The sequence below is a fragment of the Oryctolagus cuniculus genome, chromosome 2 (genome assembly GCF_964237555.1).
Source record: "Oryctolagus cuniculus chromosome 2, mOryCun1.1, whole genome shotgun sequence".
NCBI classification, from domain to species: Eukaryota; Metazoa; Chordata; class Mammalia; order Lagomorpha; family Leporidae; genus Oryctolagus; species Oryctolagus cuniculus.
The window spans coordinates 91,994,415-92,014,952 of NC_091433.1; the positions used below are offsets into that span (position 1 = coordinate 91,994,415).

At 61.8% G+C, this 20,538-nt stretch overlaps 1 protein-coding gene across 8 annotated transcripts in view; it reads right to left on the bottom strand.

The window, feature by feature from the left end:
* ANK1 (ankyrin 1) overlaps positions 1-20,538 on the bottom strand; it is a 185,092-nt gene that overhangs the window by 32,111 nt on the left and 132,443 nt on the right. For 6 of the 8 annotated variants that reach the window (XM_070068605.1, XM_070068600.1, XM_070068599.1 and 3 more), the window contains exons 6-25: positions 20,182-20,367; positions 19,359-19,457; positions 18,915-19,013; positions 18,636-18,734; positions 16,434-16,631; positions 15,225-15,323; positions 14,730-14,828; positions 14,185-14,283; positions 11,660-11,857; positions 11,357-11,455; positions 10,897-10,995; positions 7,430-7,627; positions 6,333-6,431; positions 5,352-5,450; positions 5,078-5,176; positions 4,275-4,367; positions 3,992-4,064; positions 3,082-3,105; positions 2,223-2,319; positions 1,555-1,633 (exon numbers count right to left, since the gene is read on the bottom strand). In XM_070068605.1, coding sequence (XP_069924706.1) covers positions 1,555-1,633; positions 2,223-2,319; positions 3,082-3,105; positions 3,992-4,064; positions 4,275-4,367; positions 5,078-5,176; positions 5,352-5,450; positions 6,333-6,431; positions 7,430-7,627; positions 10,897-10,995; positions 11,357-11,455; positions 11,660-11,857; positions 14,185-14,283; positions 14,730-14,828; positions 15,225-15,323; positions 16,434-16,631; positions 18,636-18,734; positions 18,915-19,013; positions 19,359-19,457; positions 20,182-20,367 — 2,235 coding nt within the window. The remainder of the gene's footprint in view (positions 1-1,554; positions 1,634-2,222; positions 2,320-3,081; positions 3,106-3,991; positions 4,065-4,274; positions 4,368-5,077; positions 5,177-5,351; positions 5,451-6,332; positions 6,432-7,429; positions 7,628-10,896; positions 10,996-11,356; positions 11,456-11,659; positions 11,858-14,184; positions 14,284-14,729; positions 14,829-15,224; positions 15,324-16,433; positions 16,632-18,635; positions 18,735-18,914; positions 19,014-19,358; positions 19,458-20,181; positions 20,368-20,538) is intronic. The other 2 variants (XM_070068598.1, XM_070068604.1) reach the window with 1 other exon arrangement.

Sequence of the window (20,538 nt, forward strand, 5' to 3'; positions counted from 1 at the left end):
GGCTGGCCCTGGTCCCTTGCTCCATCACCTGGAGCCTCTCTGCCCCGGAGGCATCTGGGACACGGGAGCGGAGTGCCCTTCAGGGCTTCCCATGGCGCATCACAGCCACACAGACACAGGCTGCCTCAGGCAGCAGTCTGACCTCAGAGCCTCTGCATCGACTCTCGGTTCTGCTCTCTCTCAGGCTTTCCCGGGGCCCACAAGGCCTTGCTTCTCTCCTTTGTTGGTCCAATCCTACCCCTTTCTCAGGTCTCGCCACCTCCAAGAAGCCTCTGCTGGTCCAAGTCACTCCGGGAAAACTCACACCAGGCAAGGGTGCACCCGGCTCCTGGCCCTTTCTGCGCTCTGTGCTAACTGGCCTCCCGGGTCCGAGCCTACTCTTGCCAGCTGATCCTGCCACTGCAGGCCCCCGGCAGGAGTCCAGGAAGCACCTGCCAAGCCCGGTGCTGTGGTGCAGCAGGTGAAGCTGCTGCCTACAACGCTGGTATCCCATGTTGGGCGCTGGTTCGAGTGCCAGCTGCTCTACTTCTGATCCAGCTTCCTGCTAATGTGCCGGGGAAAGCAGCAGAGGATGGCCCAAGTGCTTGGGCCCCTGCAGCCTCATGGGAGACCCGGATGGAGTTCCAGGTTTCGGTTTTGGCCTGGCCCAGCTCTGGCTGTTGCGGCTATTTGGTGAGAGGACCAGCAAATGGAAGATCTCTCTCTCTTTCTCTCTCACTCTTTCAAATAAAGCTTTAAAAAAGAGAGGGAGGATAAGTTGGTTGAAGAACAGCCAGACGCAGCTGTCAGGGCTGGTTCTCTCTCGTATCCCGGGAGTACGCCCCAGCAGGAATGCAGCCACACCACCTTCTCTCAGACACCCCAGCATCACATGGTCACAGAGAGACCCCAGTGAGTAGGACGAGGGACAGTGGCACAGCTGGCCAGCCCTGGCTATGGCGCTGCTTTGCACACACACCCTTTGGGGCCAGAGGGCAGCCACCGGCCTTGCAAGGAAACAGAGCCTTGGGTGGCCGTGCTCAGCTTCAAGCCCTGCACTGCTTTTCTAGAAAATTCCCTAGCCCTGGAAAAAAAGTGCTTAGGAGGTGTTAAATTATTCTAAATCACCCCGTCCTATTTTTCTGGGTGGGGGGCCCACAAATTCAGGAGGCGCCAAAGGAGGGTGCTGGGGTGCACAGGGCTCCATGGCAGGCACGCTCCCTGTGTGTTGGGTTTCCAGCTTCCTACGTGCCTTTGCGGAAACTTCTGCAGACGGGAATGCAAAGGGGCGCAGGGCCCTGTGCAGCTCCCCTACGGCTGCCTTGGGTCCAGCAGTGTGCGTGCCGTGGGCTATGGCGCCAGTCCTCAGCCATGCTCAGCGCTGGGCGTCTGGCATACCACACGTGCCCCCAGACCCACGTGGTTGACCAGGGACGGCCAGCACAGTGGCCAAGGCGCTCTGCGCACGCCAGGAGCCCTTCCCCAGCCCCTGCGGCTTGGCTCACAGCTGCCCTCGTCCTGGGGCTTCCTCGCCCCGGCCAGGAGGACATCGGAGGCTGGGGCCTTCCTTCTTACCTGCTCTGGCTCCTCCGAACGGATCACCACGGTCTCCGGCGTGACACACGGGATCCTGGGGATGGCTGGAGACTCCACCCTGCCAGCAAAGGAGGCGGCTCCTCGTGAGCCCTGTCACGGCCCTCGCTGCGCCTGGCCCCCTGCGCACGCCCCATCACGGCCCTCGCGGCGCCTGGCCCCCTGTGCGCGTGCCCCGTCACGGCCCTCGCTGTGCCTGGCCCCCTGCGCACGCCCCATCACGGCCCTTGCGGCGCCTGGCCCCCTGTGCACGTGCCCCGTCAGGGCCCTCGCGGCGCCTGGCCCCCTGTGTGTGTGCCCCATCACAGCCCTCGCGGCGCCTGGCCCCCTGCGCGCATGCCCGGAGCTGCCCTCGAAGCCCTTCTGTCCTGCCTCTGCGGCGCCCGCATCCCCGCAGCCTGGCAGAGGGACCTGCTCCCCTTACCACGTGCTCCCCACTCTTGCTGCCTCTCCTCTGTAACTTGACAACCCTCGTGGGTGGATGGAGCCCCCACTCTGGCCCTGGAAACGTGTGACTCAGCCCCCGTCTCTGTCGGCGTGGCCTGGCCTGCTTGGGACTGGTGCCCACCACCCTGGCTCTCTACTCTGGATTCCAAGGCGGCCCCTCGGCCCTCTGGCCCACACCCGCACCCCGGGGTGACCCCTCTTACACTTGGTCGAGCTTTGGCACGAAGTCCAGCAGCTCTTTGTCCTCATCCAAATCCCTGGCATCCGGCTTCTCGGCCTTGGAGCCCCCAAGTTCTTCCCCTGGAAAGACCCAAGGTCACGTGAGCCACCAGGACGGAGGCAGCGTTCCTGTCGCTTCCCGCGAAGCGCTCTTCCTGCTCCGCCTCGCACAGCGCTTGCTCCTGAGGAGGGGAGGAAGTGCCTGGGGCTCCACGGGGACCACCAGTCCCCTTCCTCCCAGGGGCAGCCCAGCCTCCAACACCTTAGGCTTTGTAGGAGCCAGCCAGCGCTTTCCCCACTTCACAATTCCACTGCCAGCCAGCCCTTTCGGGTGGGGGCAACACCACAGAAGGGGCCATGGCTCCCCTTTCCAGCGCCACCCCTGCTCTCTGCAGGGGTGAGTGAGCCACACTGCGTTCGAACCCTCTCCTTTGGAAGGGCTGCCACGAGCTGTGTTTCTGTTTTCGGCAACCATGGTAGCCGAAACCTGATTATTTCCAAAGCTCATTACAAAGCGGTTCAAGCCACAGGTGCAGTCAGCTGCCTCTCTGTGTCCCTCTCCTGGGATGACCTGGAGCCCTTGACCTTGAGCCTATCACCTGCTGCCACAGGGCAGCCAGAGCCCGGCTTTGTGATCTGGAGCTGACAATGGAACTAGGACAGCTCATGCAGTTATGGTCACAGACACGGCGGCATGGGCACAGACAGACATGGACAGGGCGTGGCGCTCCCGGGAGGGACTTCCGGCTGGAGGGGGATGGGAAGCAGGGGTGGGTTAGTGAGGGCTTGGGGTGAAATGTGCTCTGGTGAGGAAGCTCACAGGGAACAGAAAACATTTCATACCCATTATAGATATGTGAGCAGTGCCTGGAAAGCAAAGAAGAGCCAAGTTGAAGCAAGGACAGCACGGACGTTGGTCCAACCCAGAGGGACCTCATCCACTATCACAGGGGGACGCGAGGAAGGCGGAGGTGGCAAAGTTACCCACCCGGGGGCGGGGCTGGCGGGGGCTCATCGGTCCAGCCACCCCTCCCCCCCACACCATGAGGGCTCCCACAAACTGAAGCGGGGAAATAAGGAAATAAGCTGGGGGCAGGAGGAACCCCGGAGCACGGGACAGCTGGTAGAAGTGGGAACTACAGCGAAGGCATATAGTGGCCCCCGAGGAGGGGTCGGAACAGCCACTGATGAAAAGGCATTCGGTCTCACAGGCTCTCAGTGGCCCGCCGAAGATCTGGTCAAAGCATGCGGACGGCACCTGGCAGAATTTTACAACAGCTCCTCCCAGCTCGCTGGTGTTCCGATTTGAACCACACGCGTGATACACAGTTTATGAAACCGCACGTGATTTTAAACTCCCCCTCTGGGGATACTACAGGAACACATCTGGGGGCCAGTGCTCTGGTGCAGCCTGCACGGGCATCCCACATGGGCACAGGTTTGAGTCCCGGCCGCTCCACTTCCCATCTCGCTCCCTGCTGATGGCCTGGGAAAGCAGCAGAAGATGGCCCAAGTCCTTGGGCCCTGCACCCACGTGTAGACCCAGAAGAAGCTCCTGGCTCCTGGCTTCGGATCAGCCCAGCTCTGGCTGTTGCAGCCATCTGGGGAGTGAGCCAGCAGATGGAAGACCTCTCTCTCTCTCTCTCTCTCTCTCTCTCTCTCTCTGTCTCACTTGACAACAGCTGTTTGCACAAAGCAGAGTCTCTGCAGGACTCTGGGGTGGGGACAGCAGGAAGTCCCGCCCACACTTCACCTTCATCTTCAGACACGTCCAGGGCCTCATCCACCGTCTCCGGGAAGCTCATCCGATGCTTGTCGCCAACCAGCTGCACCGAGAGAAAGCAGAGAAGTCAGCCCAAACCCCGAGCAGGGGCCCGCTGCACCCGCCCAGCAGCTGCCTGGCCCCTGTGAGGACAGGAGCGGGCAAGGAGAGCCCACCTGCTTCTCCTCCCCACCACCAGTGGCCCAGCCCTTCCCTGTCCCTCCGCCCCGGGGAGCCCCGCACGCGTGGAGCGGTGCAGGGGCCATGGACGTACCACCACGCTTGTCTCGTCCGTGACCACCTTCAGCACGTCTGTCACGGAGATATAGCCCAGGCGCTTGGCTATCGCCAGAGGAGTGGTTCCGTTCTGGGAGGAAGGGCAGTGACGCGTCAGGGGACCGTGCGCCTTCCACGAGCGCCCGCCCCAGGTGCCGCTGCTCGGGCCCTGCCTTGAGCCCAGAGCGTGATGTGCATCCGAGCCTGGACGTGGGGGTGGGACTGCACCTGCCCGTCAAAGGCTGAGTCTGCAGCCTGGGGTGTGGCCCGGGAACAAGGGGGCAGGGACACCTGGCCAGGCCAGGGAGACCTCTGCCATCCAGTGTGATCCCAAGAGCGTGAGGGGGCTCACTGCTCCAGTGCCCATGCTGTGGGTGCTGGCCACGGAGCACCAGAGCCGCTGTAATCCACACATGGAGCAAGCTCCGCTCAGGCCCTCAGTGACCACCGATCACCAGGCGGCGGGCGGCGGCGTGTTTCCCACTCTGGTGGACACGGAGGCTTTTTTCATGTTTCCGTGTGCAGGATGTGCCCTCGGGCTCCTGGCAGACACGGCCCAGTGGGCGCGGCCACCCCTACAATCCAGGGTCCACAGCTCTCAGGAAGCCCCATACAGACATCTAACCTGAACCTGCACTTGCGCCTTCACCACCCAGGTCCACCCGAGCCCTGCATGACCGTACCGAGACCTGCTCCACGTGCCTGAGACAGAAACACACAGCAGCCGGGGGGTGGGGGGAACAGCAGCTCGCCACAGCGCCTACCCCGGGGCACCCAAGGGACGCCTCGGACGGCACTCACCGAGCTGACCTCGTTGGGGGAAGCTCCGTGCTTTAGCAACAGAGTCACGATGTCTGTGTGTCCTTGCTGGGCCGCCTGGTGCAAGGGGGTGTATCCCAGCTGTAACACGGTGTGGCGTTTGGTTACGGAGGGAGCCACCAAGACCCTGCGGCCTGCTGGTCTACCACAGGTCGCAGGAGCACACATGTCTCCCCCCCCCTGCCCCCGGGCCAAGGCCAAAAGAGCCACGGCGGTGCCCATGGCTGTAGCCGCAGCTCGGCCTTACAAGGCCCACCTTGGTCTTGGCGTTGACATCTGCCTGGTGCTGCAGCAGGAATTTCACCAGCTTGATGTTTCCGTAGTGACTGGCCACGTGGAGAGGGGTGTACCCCATCTGGAAGGCAGGGGAGGGGAGCCACCCCCGTGAGTGAGCTGCGGGACACTAGCAGCTCTCCAAGGTGACAGTTGGATACCCTGGCCCCGGAGGGGGTGGGGGCGGGGGCTTCAGGCCGCAAGGCTGAGGGGCGTGTGAGTGACTGGGGCCATCAGCACCAGGGTCAGCGGGAGGCCTTGCAGGTGAACGAGGACATCCACAGTAGAGCAGAGAGGGAACACCGAGGGGCCCGAGACCACGGCCACACTCAGAGCGGACCCAGGAGCGCCGTGGTCCGGAACCCAGGAGAGACAGCGGCCAGGCCCGCTGCGGACAAGGGCCCCGAGATGGGGACGGGCGGCTGACCCCAGGAGCAGCCTGAGGCTCCAGGTGTGAGGCCAGGGGAGCTGTGTGAGTGAAGCCGCGGCCTGCGCCACCTGCTCCAGCGTGGGCGAGGCGTGTATCTGCCTGCGTGAAGCCAACGTCCCAGGAGCCCGTCCTGCTGAGTGTTTTCACACAGCTTCTGGGGGCCGACAAGCCAGGGCTCTGGAGCTCTTTGGCCCCGGGTGCCCCTGGGGAGCTGGCGCCGGACTCCAGGCATGGACTTAACACAGGCCCCGCAGGCCGCACCTCGTGCAATGGACGGCTCTGGGATCCTCAGCGGTCCTGCCAAAGGTCCTTAAATTCCCAACTGGGACGGGACACGATCAGGACTGGTGTCTTGCAGTTCCCCCTGCCAGCTCTAGGAGGCGGCAGAGCAGAAAGTGCCCCCGGGGGTCCTGTGGGGGACCCAAAGCTTCCTGCAAGGGACGCTCTGCAGGGGAGGGAGGTGACCACTGGGACGGACCACGCCCAGCCAGGCATGCAAGGTGGGGCGTTGGAGCCCGGGGCCACCTGCCTTACCCGGGTGGTGGCGTCGACCAGGACACCGTGTTTGATCAGCACGTCTGCCACCGGTACGTGGCCTTCCTGTGCCACCAGATGGAGGGGCGTGAGTCCACTCTGGAAAGAAAAAGGCGTTCACAGTTGTCGGCCGCAAAGACGGTGGGCACTGGGGGGCTGGACCGCACTCTGCAGCCTCTGCCCGGAATGGTAAAGCAGGATCCAGCTTCCTCTGTGTCCCCTTTAGCTCGGGGTGTCCTTGTCTGTCCTGCACCAGAGGGAATCCCTGGGTTGTGGGAGTGGACGGCTAGATCCAGGCTCATTGAGTCCTTTGTTTCTCCCATGGATAAAACCCTGCAGGAAGCCAGCGCCGTGGCTCAGTAGGCTAATCCTCCGCCTTGCTGCGCCAGCACACCGGGTTCTAGTCCCGGTCAGGGCGCCAGATTCTGTCCCAGTTGCCCCTCTTCCAGGCCAGCTCTCTGCTGTGGCCAGGGAGTGCAGTGGAGGATGGCCCAAGTCCTTGGGCCCTGCACCCCATGGGAGACCAGAAGAAGCACCTGGCTTCTGCCATTGGATCAGCGCGGTGCACCGGCTGCAGCGCGCCGGCCATTGGAGGGTGAACCAATGGCAAAGGAAGACCTTTCTCTCTGTCTCTCTCACTGTCCACTCTGCCTGTCAAAAAAAAAAAAAAAAAAAAAAACCACCCTGCAGGGCCAGTGCTGTCCAGAGGGGTTTGTTCAAGGGAACTCCAGCCCAGGCAGGGGAATTCTGGGTAGCCACCACTTACATGTAACCCCCCCCCCAACCAACTGGAGCCCACCCTGCCACCATAAAACTTCCCTGAACTGCCCGGCATCGCTGCCCAATCAGAGGAAGGCACGAGCGCCACTGACCAATCAGGAACTGGACACCAGCGGATCGTGCACCTCAGCTCCAACTCCATTTGTAGGAACCGCCCCCAACTCCTCGGGGAGCCCGGGAGTCAAGCGACAGCCCCCCAGCTCCTTGCTCTGCGCTCTGCCATCACACACACACCCACCAGCAACTGCAGATCTCGCTTGGCATCAGCCGACGCGGACGCACAGCAGGGCCACCAGGCAAGGCGCAGGCCAGCCTACCTTGTTGCCCAGGTTGCCGTTGGCTTGCTTGGACAGGAGCAGGGCCACCATGTCCGTGTGGCCCTCCTGGGCGGCCAGGTGCAGGGGGGTCACGCCCTGCACCGACTCGGCGTTCGCTGAGCCCCCGTACTGCAGCAGGCTGCGGGCCACCTCCATCTGGTTCTGCTTGGCGGCCATGTGCACGGGGGTGTAGCCGTTCTGCAAGGGAAGTCGCGGGGGGCCGGGTCACAGCCACGCCGAGCTGACGGCCCCCCGGAGGGGCAGTGTGAGTGGACACGCACACACACACTCTGCAGCCAGCATGCCTCTGCCTTCTTCTACCCTCTGCTCTGGCCAACAGCTGAGCGGGCAGCGCTGTCGCCTGCCAAAGCCCAGACAGCCTACAGACTGCCGCTGCCTCCTTCCCACAACTGGAACGGGGATCCCAGATGTTTCGGGGCCCTGGGGAGCTGGCCCTTGGTCCACTGTCCACAAGCCATCAGCGTTTGTGTGTGTGTGTGTGTGTGTGAGGGGCGGCCAGTGACCCAGGCTTCCCTGTGTGTCTTCCAAACGCTGTTAAACGTGGATAATCACATTGACCTGGTCCATTCCTCAGAGTCCCAAGTGCGTGACATCGGATAATTTTCGTGGAAGTGCTCTCCGAAATCACAGTGCGGGAGGAGAATCCTGCGTGTCCTTTTGCAGGGCTCTGGTGTGGGAGGCCCGGAACTCCCAGACAAGGTGAAGCAGCTTGCCGGCGCACCCACCATACCACCTTGCCAGGTTGACAGGGCTGGCCGCGCAGAGGCTGCCATTCCGCAGCCTGCAGATAGGTGGCAGTGTGGTGGCAGTCTGTGGTTTCACCCAAGCTGGAAGGCACGGCGGGCAGGATTTCTCCAATCACCCATTTCCCAGGTGAAGAGAGGCTAAGTGCCCTGTACAGCGCCACGGAGCAAGCTGGACAGTGCAGAAAGCGTCCGGAGTCTGCATCTCAAACTTCCACTTTGTGCATATCACTTGGAACCTTGCTAAAATGCAGATGCTGGGGGCAGGCATTGTGGTGCAGTGGGTTAAGCCACTGCCTGTGATGCCGGCATCCCATGTGGCTGCGGGTTTGAGTCTCAGCTGCTCCACTTCTGACCCAGCTTCCTGCTAATGCACCTGGGAAAGCAGCAGAAGATGGCCCAAGTGCTTGGAGCCCTGCACCCACGTGGGAGACCTGGATGGAGTCCCTGGATCCTGGCTTCAGCCCTATCAGCCCTAGCCATTGCGGCCATCTGAAGAGTGAACCAGAAGATGGAAGATCTCTCTCTCTCTCTCTCTCTCTCTCCAAATAAATACATATGTCTTTCCAAAAGGCATTTTCTATGAACAATTACATAAGAGGCATTATGCCAGCATTCGTCCTCACTGGATGAGGTTATGAGAAAAATACTACACTGTTCTTCATGTCCCTTGAGGGTTCTTTGTGGGTTGTAATCTAAAGCAAAAGTAGCCGGTGCTGTGGCACACTAGGTTAATCCTCCACCTGCGGCACCGGCATCCCATATGGGCGCCAGGTTCTAGTCCTGGTTGCTCCTCTTCCAATCCAGCTCTCTGCTGTGGCTTGGGAGGGCAGTGGAGGATGGCCCAGGTGCTTGGACCCCTGCACCCGTATGGGAGACCAGGAGGAAGTACCTGGCTCCTGGCTTTGGATCGGTGCAGTCTGGCCATTGTGGCCATTTGGGGGGTGAACCAATGGAAGGAAGACCTTTCTCTCTGTCTCTCCCTCTCACTGTCTGTAACTCTGCCTGTCAAATACATAAATAAAATATTTTTTTAAAAAAGAGTAGCATTCTGATGATAACACAGTAACTAGACACGATGGTTTCCACGCCGTGGGGAGAGGGAGCAGAGCACGGAAGGTGTGGTTCACTGGGTCGGGCCCACAGCGTGGGGCTGGCTGGAGTGGCGAACCTACAACCAAGCTGTGGGTGTAGCACTCCTGCCCGGGTCGCTGCTGTCAGGAGGTGCCAGTGATCACATGGCCGAAGACAGTCACTTGAGCAACCCGAAATCCATTCACATTGTGTCAGCCTGAGTTGCTCGCCTCGCCACGAGGGTGGCTGTGGGCGGCTACACTGGCAGGGAGAGCAGCCGACCCTGGCCAAGGGTATGCTGGCCCGGAGGGGCACAGGCTGCCATGGAGCCCCGGGTAAGGCAGAAACAGGATGGACAGCAGCACAAGCCCCACTAAAGAGCACACAAGCCCCGCTAAAGAGCACACAAGCCAAGGGCACTGGGCTGGGCAGTGCAGCCAGGGACGGCTACGTGTGAGCAGTGAGCTCTGGGGCGAGCTCGCCTGCAGAACGCACAGGCCACCCCAGAAGCTCCCCCTCCTCACGGAGAAGCCACACTGACATCCACCTGGAACAGAGAAGGGCTGGTTTGGGGGCAGGCGGATCTGCAGGTGAAATGCTACAGAATTGCCAGTCTAGCCCGGAAGCAAGACTCATCTGCATGGGTTGGGGGTGAGGGTGTCTGCGCTTGGATTTCGCTCCCCTGAAACATCCGGACCTGACTCCAGTTTCTTTTTACATATGTCAGAGGAAGGGGGGTCCCTGGGCCGCTTTTCCGGGGACAGCAGCTGCAGGCACCCAAACTTGGGAGCCCAGGGCATCTGGGAGGTGCTGCGTGTGCAGCACATGGATACGGTGAGGCTGAGGGGTTGCATGCTGACTGTCCCATGGCTGCAGCTCTCTCCTCCCAATGCATGGCTAAGTCCAGGCTAGCTGCGTCAGCAGGGCTGCAGTACCGTCTCCTACCTGTAGGGGGCAGCCTCTTCCCAAAATGGCCCTGCAGGGGCTGGTTCCATCCTGACACCTCCCCCTGGCCTTGGTCTTCCTGACACCTGCTGCCACTACCTTCACTTGGCTCCTCTTGGAGGCCAAGGTTCTCTGGGCTGGGGGGCCGGCGCCCTGCATGGGTGTCTACTGTGTAACACACGAGCGGACTGCAAAAGGTTCGTACTTGGCTGCCAAAAAATCGTGAACTCCATGCATTCAAGGGGTTGGCACAAGTACAGGGACAGCTCTTTCACCAAAACAAGGTTAGCTTTTCATTGCATTTTCCGTGAACCATTTGCGGCGGGGCCTCTCTGTACAAAAAGCTGCTGTTGGAAAGTCAGAACGCAGGCGGGAAGTGCATGCGAGGGCGGCCGCTGACACCCCCGGGGGTCCTTCCTCCAGGCCCTGGCCTGAACACCTTCCCTGGCATCACATGGGCCCTGTGGCACCTGCCAGTGAGCCGCGTCCCTGAGGCCCGGGGGTCACCATTCCCTGGAGGCCTGGTCCACCCTGACCCTCCACAGCCAGCATATACAACTCAGGGATGAGCGGCTGTCTGGGGAACACGTGGGGACCCCACGCTGCGAGAAAACCCACTGCTACAAGCCCCCCGCCCTCTGCCGCCGTGCGCCCCCATCCCCCGGGGGCGGGGCCTGGCCTTACCCAGGCGGGGCTGTGCGGGGAGCCGCCCCGGGGCAGCAGCAGCTTGACGATGTCCAGGTTGTTGTGATGGACAGCCACGTGCAGGGGAGTCAGGCCGTTCTGCAGGGACAGGGCAGACACAGGAGGGCAGCTCTCACTCCGGTGCGCTCTCTCTCCCGTTAGGCCCAGGGGCCTTCGTCTTGGCATTGACAGCACTTGGGTTCTGCGGCCAAGATCTGGCTACAGACCCATCCAAAGCCGGTCCTGGCCTGGAGCCCCTGATTGACAGGACCAGGGGCACCCGGGGCCGCCCCCACCCCCGCCCCGTGCTCCTGTAGGGGTCCGCATGGACCGCGGGGCTTTCCAAAGCCACGGTCCCAGCCAGAACCGAGCAGGCAAGCAGCAGGGCTGGCGGTGGGCCCGCTGCCCGTCTCTCTGTGTGGACCTAAGCGTGCATGCATGCGGGCAGGGCCGCACTCACTTTTCCGGCCGCGTTGGGATGGGCGTCCCGCTCCAACAGCAGCTCCGCCACCCGAACCTTCCCGTACTTGGCCGCGACGTGCAGGGGGGTAAATCCTTTCTGAGGACACACAGTGCCATCAGGACCTGCGGGAGCCAGAGCCGTGCGCCCCCCACCCTCCGGGGAAGGGCCCATGGCAGAGGGGGTACCCGGAGTCCCGACAAAGCAAAGGCCCGGCAGCTCCTCTCTGGGTGAGGGGGGTCCCCTCCCCAAGCAGCAAGACCACAAAGGGGGCGGACAGGGACCCCCCGGCTGTGACCGCACCTTGGTCATGCAGGCCTGGGAGGCCTCCTTCTCCAGCAGGGCCACGGCTGTCTCCACGTGGCCCTCCCGGGCCGCAATGTGCAAAGGGGTGTGGCCGGCAGTGGTGGCCAGGTTGGGGCTGGCGTTGTGTTCCAGCAGGAGCTTCACCATGTTTGTGTGGCCGATGCGAGCTGCACAGTGGAGTGGGGTCTGGTCATCCTGAGAGACAGGGGACAGCAGTGGCTTTCACCAAGGATGTTCCTTATTTCACAGACACACAGAGTCCCGATCAAAGCTGGCGCCAGGAATGCAACCTAGGTCTCCCACGTGCCGACTCGCGGCAACACCTGCTGCCTCCCAGGGCAAGCTGCCGCGGGAAGCTGGAATCAGAAACCAGAGCTGGGACTCAAACCTGGGTACTTGATATGGGACGTGGGAGTCCTGGGCACTTGATACGGGACGTGGGAGTCCCGGGCACTTTATACGGGACGTGGGAGTCCCGGGCACTTGATACGGGACGTGGGAGTCCTGGGCACTTGATACGGGACGTGGGAGGCCCGGGCACTTTGATACGGGACGTGGGAGTCCAGGGCACTTGATACGGGACGTGGGAGTCCTGGGCACTTTGATACGGGATGTGGGAGTCCCGGGCACTTGATACGGGACGTGGGAGTCCTGGGCACTTGATACGGGACGTGGGAGTCCTGGGCACTTGATACGGGACGTGGGAGGCCCGGGCACTTGATACGGGATGTGGGAGTCCAGGGCACTTTGATATGGGATGTGGGAGTCCAGGGCACTTGATACGGGACGTGGGAGTTCCGGGCACTTTGATACGGGACGTGGGAGTCCCGGGCACTTGATACGGGATGTGGGAGTCCTGGGCACTTGATACGGGACGTGGGAGTCCTGGGCACTTGATACGGGACGTGGGAGGCCCGGGCACTTTGATACGGGACGTGGGAGTCCAGGGCACTTGATACGGGACGTGGGAGTCCTGGGCACTTTGATACGGGATGTGGGAGTCCCGGGCACTTGATACGGGACGTGGGAGTCCTGGGCACTTGATACGGGACGTGGGAGTCCTGGGCACTTGATACGGGACGTGGGAGGCCCGGGCACTTGATACGGGATGTGGGAGTCCAGGGCACTTTGATACGGGATGTGGGAGTCCAGGGCACTTGATACGGGACGTGGGAGTTCCGGGCACTTTGATACGGGACGTGGGAGTCCCGGGCACTTGATACGGGATGTGGGAGTCCTGGGCACTTGATACGGGACGTGGGAGTCCTGAGCACTTGATACGAGACATGGGAGGCCCGGGGACGTGGGCTGCCGCTACACCAAAAGCCCACCCCAAGAACAGGAGGTGTGAGCTTCACCAAATCCAGCTCTTTGCTTCACAGAGAAGGCACGTTGGGGCCAGAGAGGTTGGGTGACCTCCTCAAGGTCACACGGCTAACACAGGCCGGGACTGCAGTCGAGCCTCTGGGTCACAGAAACTAACGTGCTGATGGGCCTGAGAAGGCACTGGAGGATGGTCCAAGTACCTGGGAGACCCGGATAGAACTCCTGGCTCCTGGCTTCAGCTTGGTCCAGCTCTGGCTGCTGTGGCCATGTGGGGAGTGAACCAGTGGATGGAAGACCTCTCTCCCTCCCTCCCTCTCTCTCTCTCTCTCTCTCTCTCTCTCTCTCTGTGTGTGTGTGTGTGTGTAACTTGAACTTTCAAATAAATAAAAATAAAAAAAGGTGCCTCTGGGGACACCTGCATCCCACACTGGAGTGCCCTGGCTCTGCTCTTGACAGCCCAGCTTAGGAGGCTGCCAGAGACGGGTGATGGCTCAGAAACCTGGATTCCTGCTACCCACGTGGGAAGCCTGGATTGAGTTCCTGCTTCCTGGCTTTAGTGGCATTTGGGATATCAACCAGCAGTTGTAAGATCTCTGTCTGTCTCTCTCTTTTTCTCTGCCTTTCACATAAAGTGAAAACTAAATAGCCGTTTAAAAACAGAGAGAACTACTTTGCTACTTTTGCTACTTTGTAGCAAAGACACAAAGCATTGGCATTGTGGCTTAAGCAGCTGCCTGCGATGTCGGCATCCACACCAGCACTGGTTCAAGTCCTGGCTGCTCCACTTCCCATCCAGCTCCCTGCTAATGCTCCTGGGAAAGCAGCAGAAGATGGCCTAAGTGCTTGGGTCCTTGCACTGAAGTGGGAGACCCAGATGGAGCTCCAGGCTCCTGGCTTTGGCCTGGCCCAGCCCCAGCAATTGCGGCTATCCGGGGAGTGAACCAGTGGATGGAAGATCTCTCTTTCCCTCTCTCTGTAACTCTGCCTTTCAAATAGATAAATAAATAAATATTAAAAAACCTTTTGGCCTCCTCACACCCCCACAGGGCAGGGTCTGAGCGTCCAGCACAAAAACTACTCAAGGGGCAGTGATCTCGGGGCCTGTCCACTCCGGCCCGTGACCCGGGTGGATTCTCCTCCCAGTGTCCAGCCCGCTCGCACCCCACCGCCCTGCCCTCCCTGCCCCCACAGCCCACCTTGGCCTTGGCGTTGACTTTGGCTTTGTTCTGGAGCAAATATTTGGCTACTTCTGTGTGTCCTGCTCTGGCTGCCATGTGTAGTGGGGTCTCCACTTTCTGTACGGTGAGAAAATGACAGAAACTGTTAAGGCACGCGGGGCCCAAAAGGACACGGACAGCACCAAAGCGCCCGCTGGGAGCAGCCGGCCGGGTGGGTTCCTGCCCAAGAGGCAGGACTGCTACAGCATGCAGCTCGTGGGTCTGTGAGTGCACGCGTGTGCGTGCCTGTGCACACCAGGGCTACACTTACAAGCAAACCCCAGAGCTAACGAGCAGTGGAGAATGCTTAAGCGCTTTCCCAGTTCACACTTAGAAAAGTTCCAAGACATCGTCCACAATCGAAGTGCACTGGTGTACAGACGTGCGACAAATGGAACTGGGGGTCCTGTCTGCATGCGTCCCCAGAGGAGAAACGGGCAGCTCGGCCTGGCACCCACCGCCCCGCCCCGCGCCCTGGCTGCAGAGGGAGGGGCCCTGGCACTGCCCCCTCCCCGCACTCTCACCACGTTGGAGACGTTGGGCGACGCCCCCCGCTGCAGGAGAGTCTTCACGATGGGCAGGTGGCCCATGAAGGAGGCCACATGGAGAGGCGTGAGGCCGGACTGGAACACACAAGGGTGGGTGAGAATGCGGGGTTGTCCTGCTGCCCCCCAAAACCAGAGTGCCTGATGGCAGGGGCGCTGCTGTCCTGCCTTTAAGGTCTCCACGGAAAGGGAGTTAAACGAGGTGCCTTTGCCGCCAGGAAAAATGGCTGGGGTGGGGGGTGGGGGGTGGGGGAGCCGTCACCCTGGGCAACTCCGCCCCCTTTCACAAGTACCGCTGATCTTGGAAAGCTCCGAGGCCTGGCGTGGGGGTCCCTTGTCCCCACCATGAGCCAGGGCTCATTCCCTCCAACAGTGCAGATTGTGTGAGCTCTCACGTGCGCACGCGGCCGCCTGGAGTCACCAAGAACGGCGCCCAGGGGAGGGTGCTGGTGGGGCCCGGCAGAGCCTGCGCACCTCGGTGACGGCGTCGATGGAGGCGCCCGTCTTCAGCAGCAGCTCCATGACACGGATGTGGCTCTTCTTGCAGGCGATGTGTAAGGGGGTAAAGCCATTCTGCGGGAGACAGACACGCACTTGGCTTGCACGCCAGCCGCAGACACCGGGAGCGCCACCTCCCCCTTCCGGCCCACGGCAGACCCCCAGAGACCAACAAGAGGCTCTGAGTTTGCATCCACGGATGAGCACCGTGTCGGCCGCTGTCATGCAAACCGCATGAGAGAAAGGCGGCGGGCGACAAGGGTGTTCCGGAACGTGTTTGCAAACCTCTTGCTAAGCATGTCGTCATACTTTCGGATGCATTGAAAGAGCCTGCTGCTTAAGGCTCCCTTAAGGGTAATGTAGTCTGGTGAGTCACGGTCTCTGCTCCCTGCAGCCAGGGCTCCTTTGAAAGGAAGTGGAGCTGGGCTCCCAAGTGTGACGGGGTGGACCTCGGACACCATGAGGGCCTGGGTTTTGTGCCTACGGCTGTCTGCTCTTTGCGTGCTCTGTGCCCCGGGGCTGTGGCTATCAAGAGGCAACATCTCCATGCTTAGCGTCACAGCAGGGGGAGGAGCTATGAAGGCCCAGTGGCGAGAGGCCCAGGATGAGCTATGCCTGCTCCCACGCACAGGACGACAGGGCCCACAGATGGCCCAGGCCTGGAAGGCTCCTGTGGGTGAATGAACGAGCCGTCCTGTGCCACCCCTGGAGGACACCTGCCCCCTTCTGCACTCCAGGTAGAGATGCAGCACCCTGTGACCCCCGACTGGACGGACAGGAACCAGGGCCACACAGCAAGAACCTGCTCCAAGCCTGAACTCACCACTACACGAGCCCCTGAGGGTGCGCCGTGCAGCGTCCCCACAGCGAGCCAGCAAGCCAGCACCTCTAACACCCCCGGGCTGCAGTGGCACCCCCAACCCATGAACCCGGGCCCAAACCCACCCCTGCCCTCAGCCTGTTGGCAGGTGCGGGAGGTGACACCAGCTGGAGGTGGCTGGCGTGGGCGGGCGCCCATCCTGCCTGTGCACTGAGCCCTGATGTGCCCAGGGCGCCGGATCTCAGCAGTGGCTCCAGGCACCCGCTGCTGCCCTTCCCAGCAAGCTCAGCCACGCGGCTCCTGTCCTGCCCGGCACCCCCACCTGCCACCCTTTCCGGCACCTTCTCCACTGGCCTCCCACTCACCAGGGCTCTGGAGTTGGGTTTGGCACCTTTATCCAAAAGGACCTTGGCCACGCGGTGGTGGCCGCAGTGGGCTGCCACGTGCAGCGGGGTCAGGTGGTCCAGGGTGATGTCATCGATCTCTGCGTTGTATTGCAATAAGAGTCGGACACAGTCGAGGTGGTCTCCCTGAGCCGCCATGTGAATCGGGGACAAGCCGTTCTGGGAGAAGGTGGGAGAGAACGGGACACTCAGGGCGACCATTCCACGGTCCCTGCCCGTGACACGTGCATCAAGTGCTTGAGGGACCAGGCTGCTCCGGGGCTCTGACCACAGGCTCCACCCTTTCCACGTGGCCAAAATCTCAAGCCCTTTCCCGCCATGCCTACGACTCGCATGAAGCCTTCCCTGGCCAGCTGGCCTCACTCTGGTCTTTGCAGAGTCACATTGAGAGCTAACTTCTCCCCTTGCTTATAACCTCCTTGCGATCAGTGACTGCCTCCTGTTTCTGAAATGCCCCACGCAGCCCGGTGCAAGGACGCATCTCACACAGTAACAGTCTCACGTGGGCCGAGTCCGGGCAGCACCAGGGAAGGCAAGGCAGGACTTGGGTCTCAGTACCTCTGCTCATTGCCCCTACCCAATGCACTGCAGTTAAAATATATTCTGCTAGGGCAGGTGCTGTGGTACAGAATTTAAGCCCCAGCCTGCAGCACCGCCATCCCATATGGGCGTCAGTTCAAGTCCTGGCTGCTCCACTTCTGATCCAGCTCCCTGCTGAAGGCCTGAGAAAGCAGTGGAAATGGGCCAAGTCCTTGGGCTCCTGAACCCGCGTTGGGGACCCAGAAGAAGCTCCTGGCTCCTGGCTTCAGATTGGCGCAGCTCTGGCTGTTGCAGCCATCTGGGGAGTAAACAGTGGATGGAAGACCTCTCTCTCTCTCTGTCACTCTACCACTCAAATAAAATAAATTAAAAAAAAAAGTTAAAGCTATTTTGGGGCACGATGTTTTGACATCCATGGATGAGAGGTCTCCAAAGAGATCACAGAAACTGTGCACTGTGGGGATTAAAAAAAAAAAAAAAAAAAACCAGGCAGGGGTGTCCAATGGTTTGTCACCAACACAAACTTCTCCTTTTTTCTCCACGAACTGAAGCCCCCTCTCCTCTCTCTTGTCTCAGGCTTTTGCTTTTATGGGTCCTTTGGAAGACACATCTCAAGTGGTCACCCAACGACCCTGGCACAGAGGGGCGGGGCTCCCCAAATAAGGAAAGCACCGAGTGGCACGAGAGACACAGCTGAAGTCGCACAGCTGGAGGCAGACGTGGGAGGTGAACTGTTACGGCGAGAGCAGCTTCTGTCCAGCCACACACCCCAGACTGAAAGCAGCTCAACAGGACGCCACCCACCACTCACAGAAACCCAGCTGTGGCTCTGTGAACAGGCCTGGCTTCCGCCTGGCTCCCCGGTGCCACTCCGTCTGAAGTCACCCCACAGGGCCGGCGCTGTGGCGCTGCAGGGTGAGCTGCCACCTGTGAGGCCGCCATCCCCTAGGGCTGCTGGTTCGAGTCCTGCCTGTTCCACTTCCGATCCAGCCCCCTGCTAATGCGCCTGAGAAGGCATCAGAAGACGGCCCAAGTGCATGAGCCCCTGCACCCACGTGGGAGACCTGGATGGAGCTCCAGGCTCCTGGCTTTGGCTTGGCCCAGTGCTGGCTGCTGTGGCTATTTGGGGAGTGAACCAGCAGATGGAAGATCTGTGTGTGTGTCTCTCTCTTTCAAATAAATATTTAAAAGCACAAGAAACTTCGCTGCAGTTGGGCGCAGGCCCCGAGGCCTCCACAGAGCGCTTCCTTTCTGTCTTCTGGAGAGAGGATGAGAGCCGGGGACTGGCTAGGGCAGCAGCAGGCTGACCACCGTCACCAGCGCCTGGGCAGGCGACAAATGGCACTGGGCCGTGAGTTGGCGGAACCGCCTCTGCCTACGCTTCTGCTACCGCAGCAGACAGCAAGGCCCACGAGGCCCAGGGACGTTTCGGACCCGGTCCTCTGGATGAGAAACAGCCGCTGACCCTGACCCGGGCTGCAGTGAGCGCCTGTCCTGGGCCAGCATCGCATGAGCTCACTTAGCAGCGTCAGCACCTCCGGCTCCCAGAGCCCGGATCTGCTCCCAGGCGGCCTGACCCAGATCCACAGCATATGCTCCCCGCCGCGGGAAGGAGGCACGCACCTTGGTTTTGGCTTGGATGGGCGCCCCGTGGTCCAGCAGGATCTCTGAGATGCGCACGTGCCCGTTGCGAGCTGCACAGTGGAGAGGTGTCAATTCATCCTTTAAAAGACAGAGTCAGAAACACAAGGCCCCAAAGGCAGCTGTCAGAGGCTGTCCGGAGAGGAGGCCGCCCCACAGCGGCAGTGGCGGCGGTGCCGCGGGACCACCCAGGCTTCGGCACAGTCCTGGCGCAGCTCCCCCCGCTGGCCTGGGCGGGCCGCGGAGCTTGTGGGCACCCACCTTGGTCCTGGTTTCTATCTGGGCTCCGCGGTCCAGCAGGAGCCGCACCATGATAACGTTCCCCCTGCGGGAGGCGATGTGCAGTGGCGTGATGCCGTTCTGCGGGGCGGGAGGAAGAGGGAGCGGTTGGGCGCGGCTTCCTGCGGCTGCTCCCGGCCTGCCCTGGTCCGCCGGCCCTGCCCACAGTGCAGCCTCCCTCCCTGCCTTAGGCCTTTCTCCCACGAGAAAGACCTCAAACCCCTCCAAGTGTGAGCCTGCTAACCCCGCCACCCTGGCCAAGTCTCCAGGGCCAACGTCGCAGGCGCACACGAGGCGCGGGTGGTCAGGCACTTGCCGGACACGGGGGCTGCAGTCAGGGGACACCCGCTGTGCAGAGCCCAGAGGCAGGGGCGCCTCCCCCAAGGCCCTCCGGACAGCACGTGGAGACCCTGGGCCCAGAGTTACCTGGGGAGTGAAGTTGACGCTGGCCCCCCTGCTGAGGAGTAACTGGGCCACGTTGAGGTTCTCGTAGTGGGCTGCGATGTGGAGGGGGGTGAAGCCCGTCTGGAACACAGCAGAGGTGGGGGTGGGGGCAAGGGCAGACGTGAGTGACAGCATCTCAGAGTCTGCCCGGGGAGTCTGGACGGGCTGGGGAGGGGGCGGGGCAAGGACCCTGCGCACAGGTGGTGACATCGGCAGCATCCAGGCAAATGGCAGCTCCCAGCGCGGAGTGACATGGACACGCCCCAGGGCAGGCAGGCCCCAGACTGGAGGTCACTCAGGGAGAGGTGTGAGTGAATGCATGACAAAGGGGCCACGATCTTCACCGCAGGGCGCTTCTGCTCCTGAAGCATCTGCTGGCTCTGCCGGCTGCCCAGGGCTGACTCCCCACCTGCTGGGTCCCTGGTCATCACTCTGTTCCAGCACCTCCCACTGCCCCCAAGGCAGCTCCAGGGGCTGGGCAGGGTGGGGGCTGCCGCTCAGCCAGCCGCTGGGGGCCGTGTGTGCAGGTGACCACTGCCTCGCTCCACACCCCTTCTCCTCCTCCTCGGCCAGGCCCTCTGCCAGAGGGGATGCTGCCTCCCTCCCCCAGAAGGAGCGGGAAAGGGGCAGACGAAGAATCCGGAAGACCCCAGGTGCCCCTGCCACCTGCCCAGAGGGCCTCCTGGCCTGGAGCAGCCCCGGTCACAGGCTGGGACCTCAACGGGCCCAGCAGGCGCATGCTGGGCGGCTCGCGCTTGGGACCCCAGGGGCACGGTGGGCAGCCTCCCCGCCCGGGCGCCCTCACCTTGGAGAGCACGTCGGGGTTGGGGTCGTTCTGCAGGAGCACGGCGGCCGTGCGGGTGTCGTCGTTGCGAGCGGCGATGTGCAGGGCGGGCAGGCGCACCTTGCCCTTGGTGCCGTAGTTGATGAGGTGGGCCACCACATTCTCGTGGCCCTGCTGCAGCGCCACGGCCAGGGGGGTGAAGCCGTCCTGGCCAGGGAGGGGACAGAGGGACACGGGGTGTGCTCTGCCTCTCTCCCACCCCCTGCACTCACCATGGCCTTCCTGCTGGTCCCCTCTTGGTGAAACGCCACCTCCTCCCTGAAGCCTCCCTTGCTGCCACTTCTGTAATCTCAGATCTCACTGTGGCTTGGCCTCAGC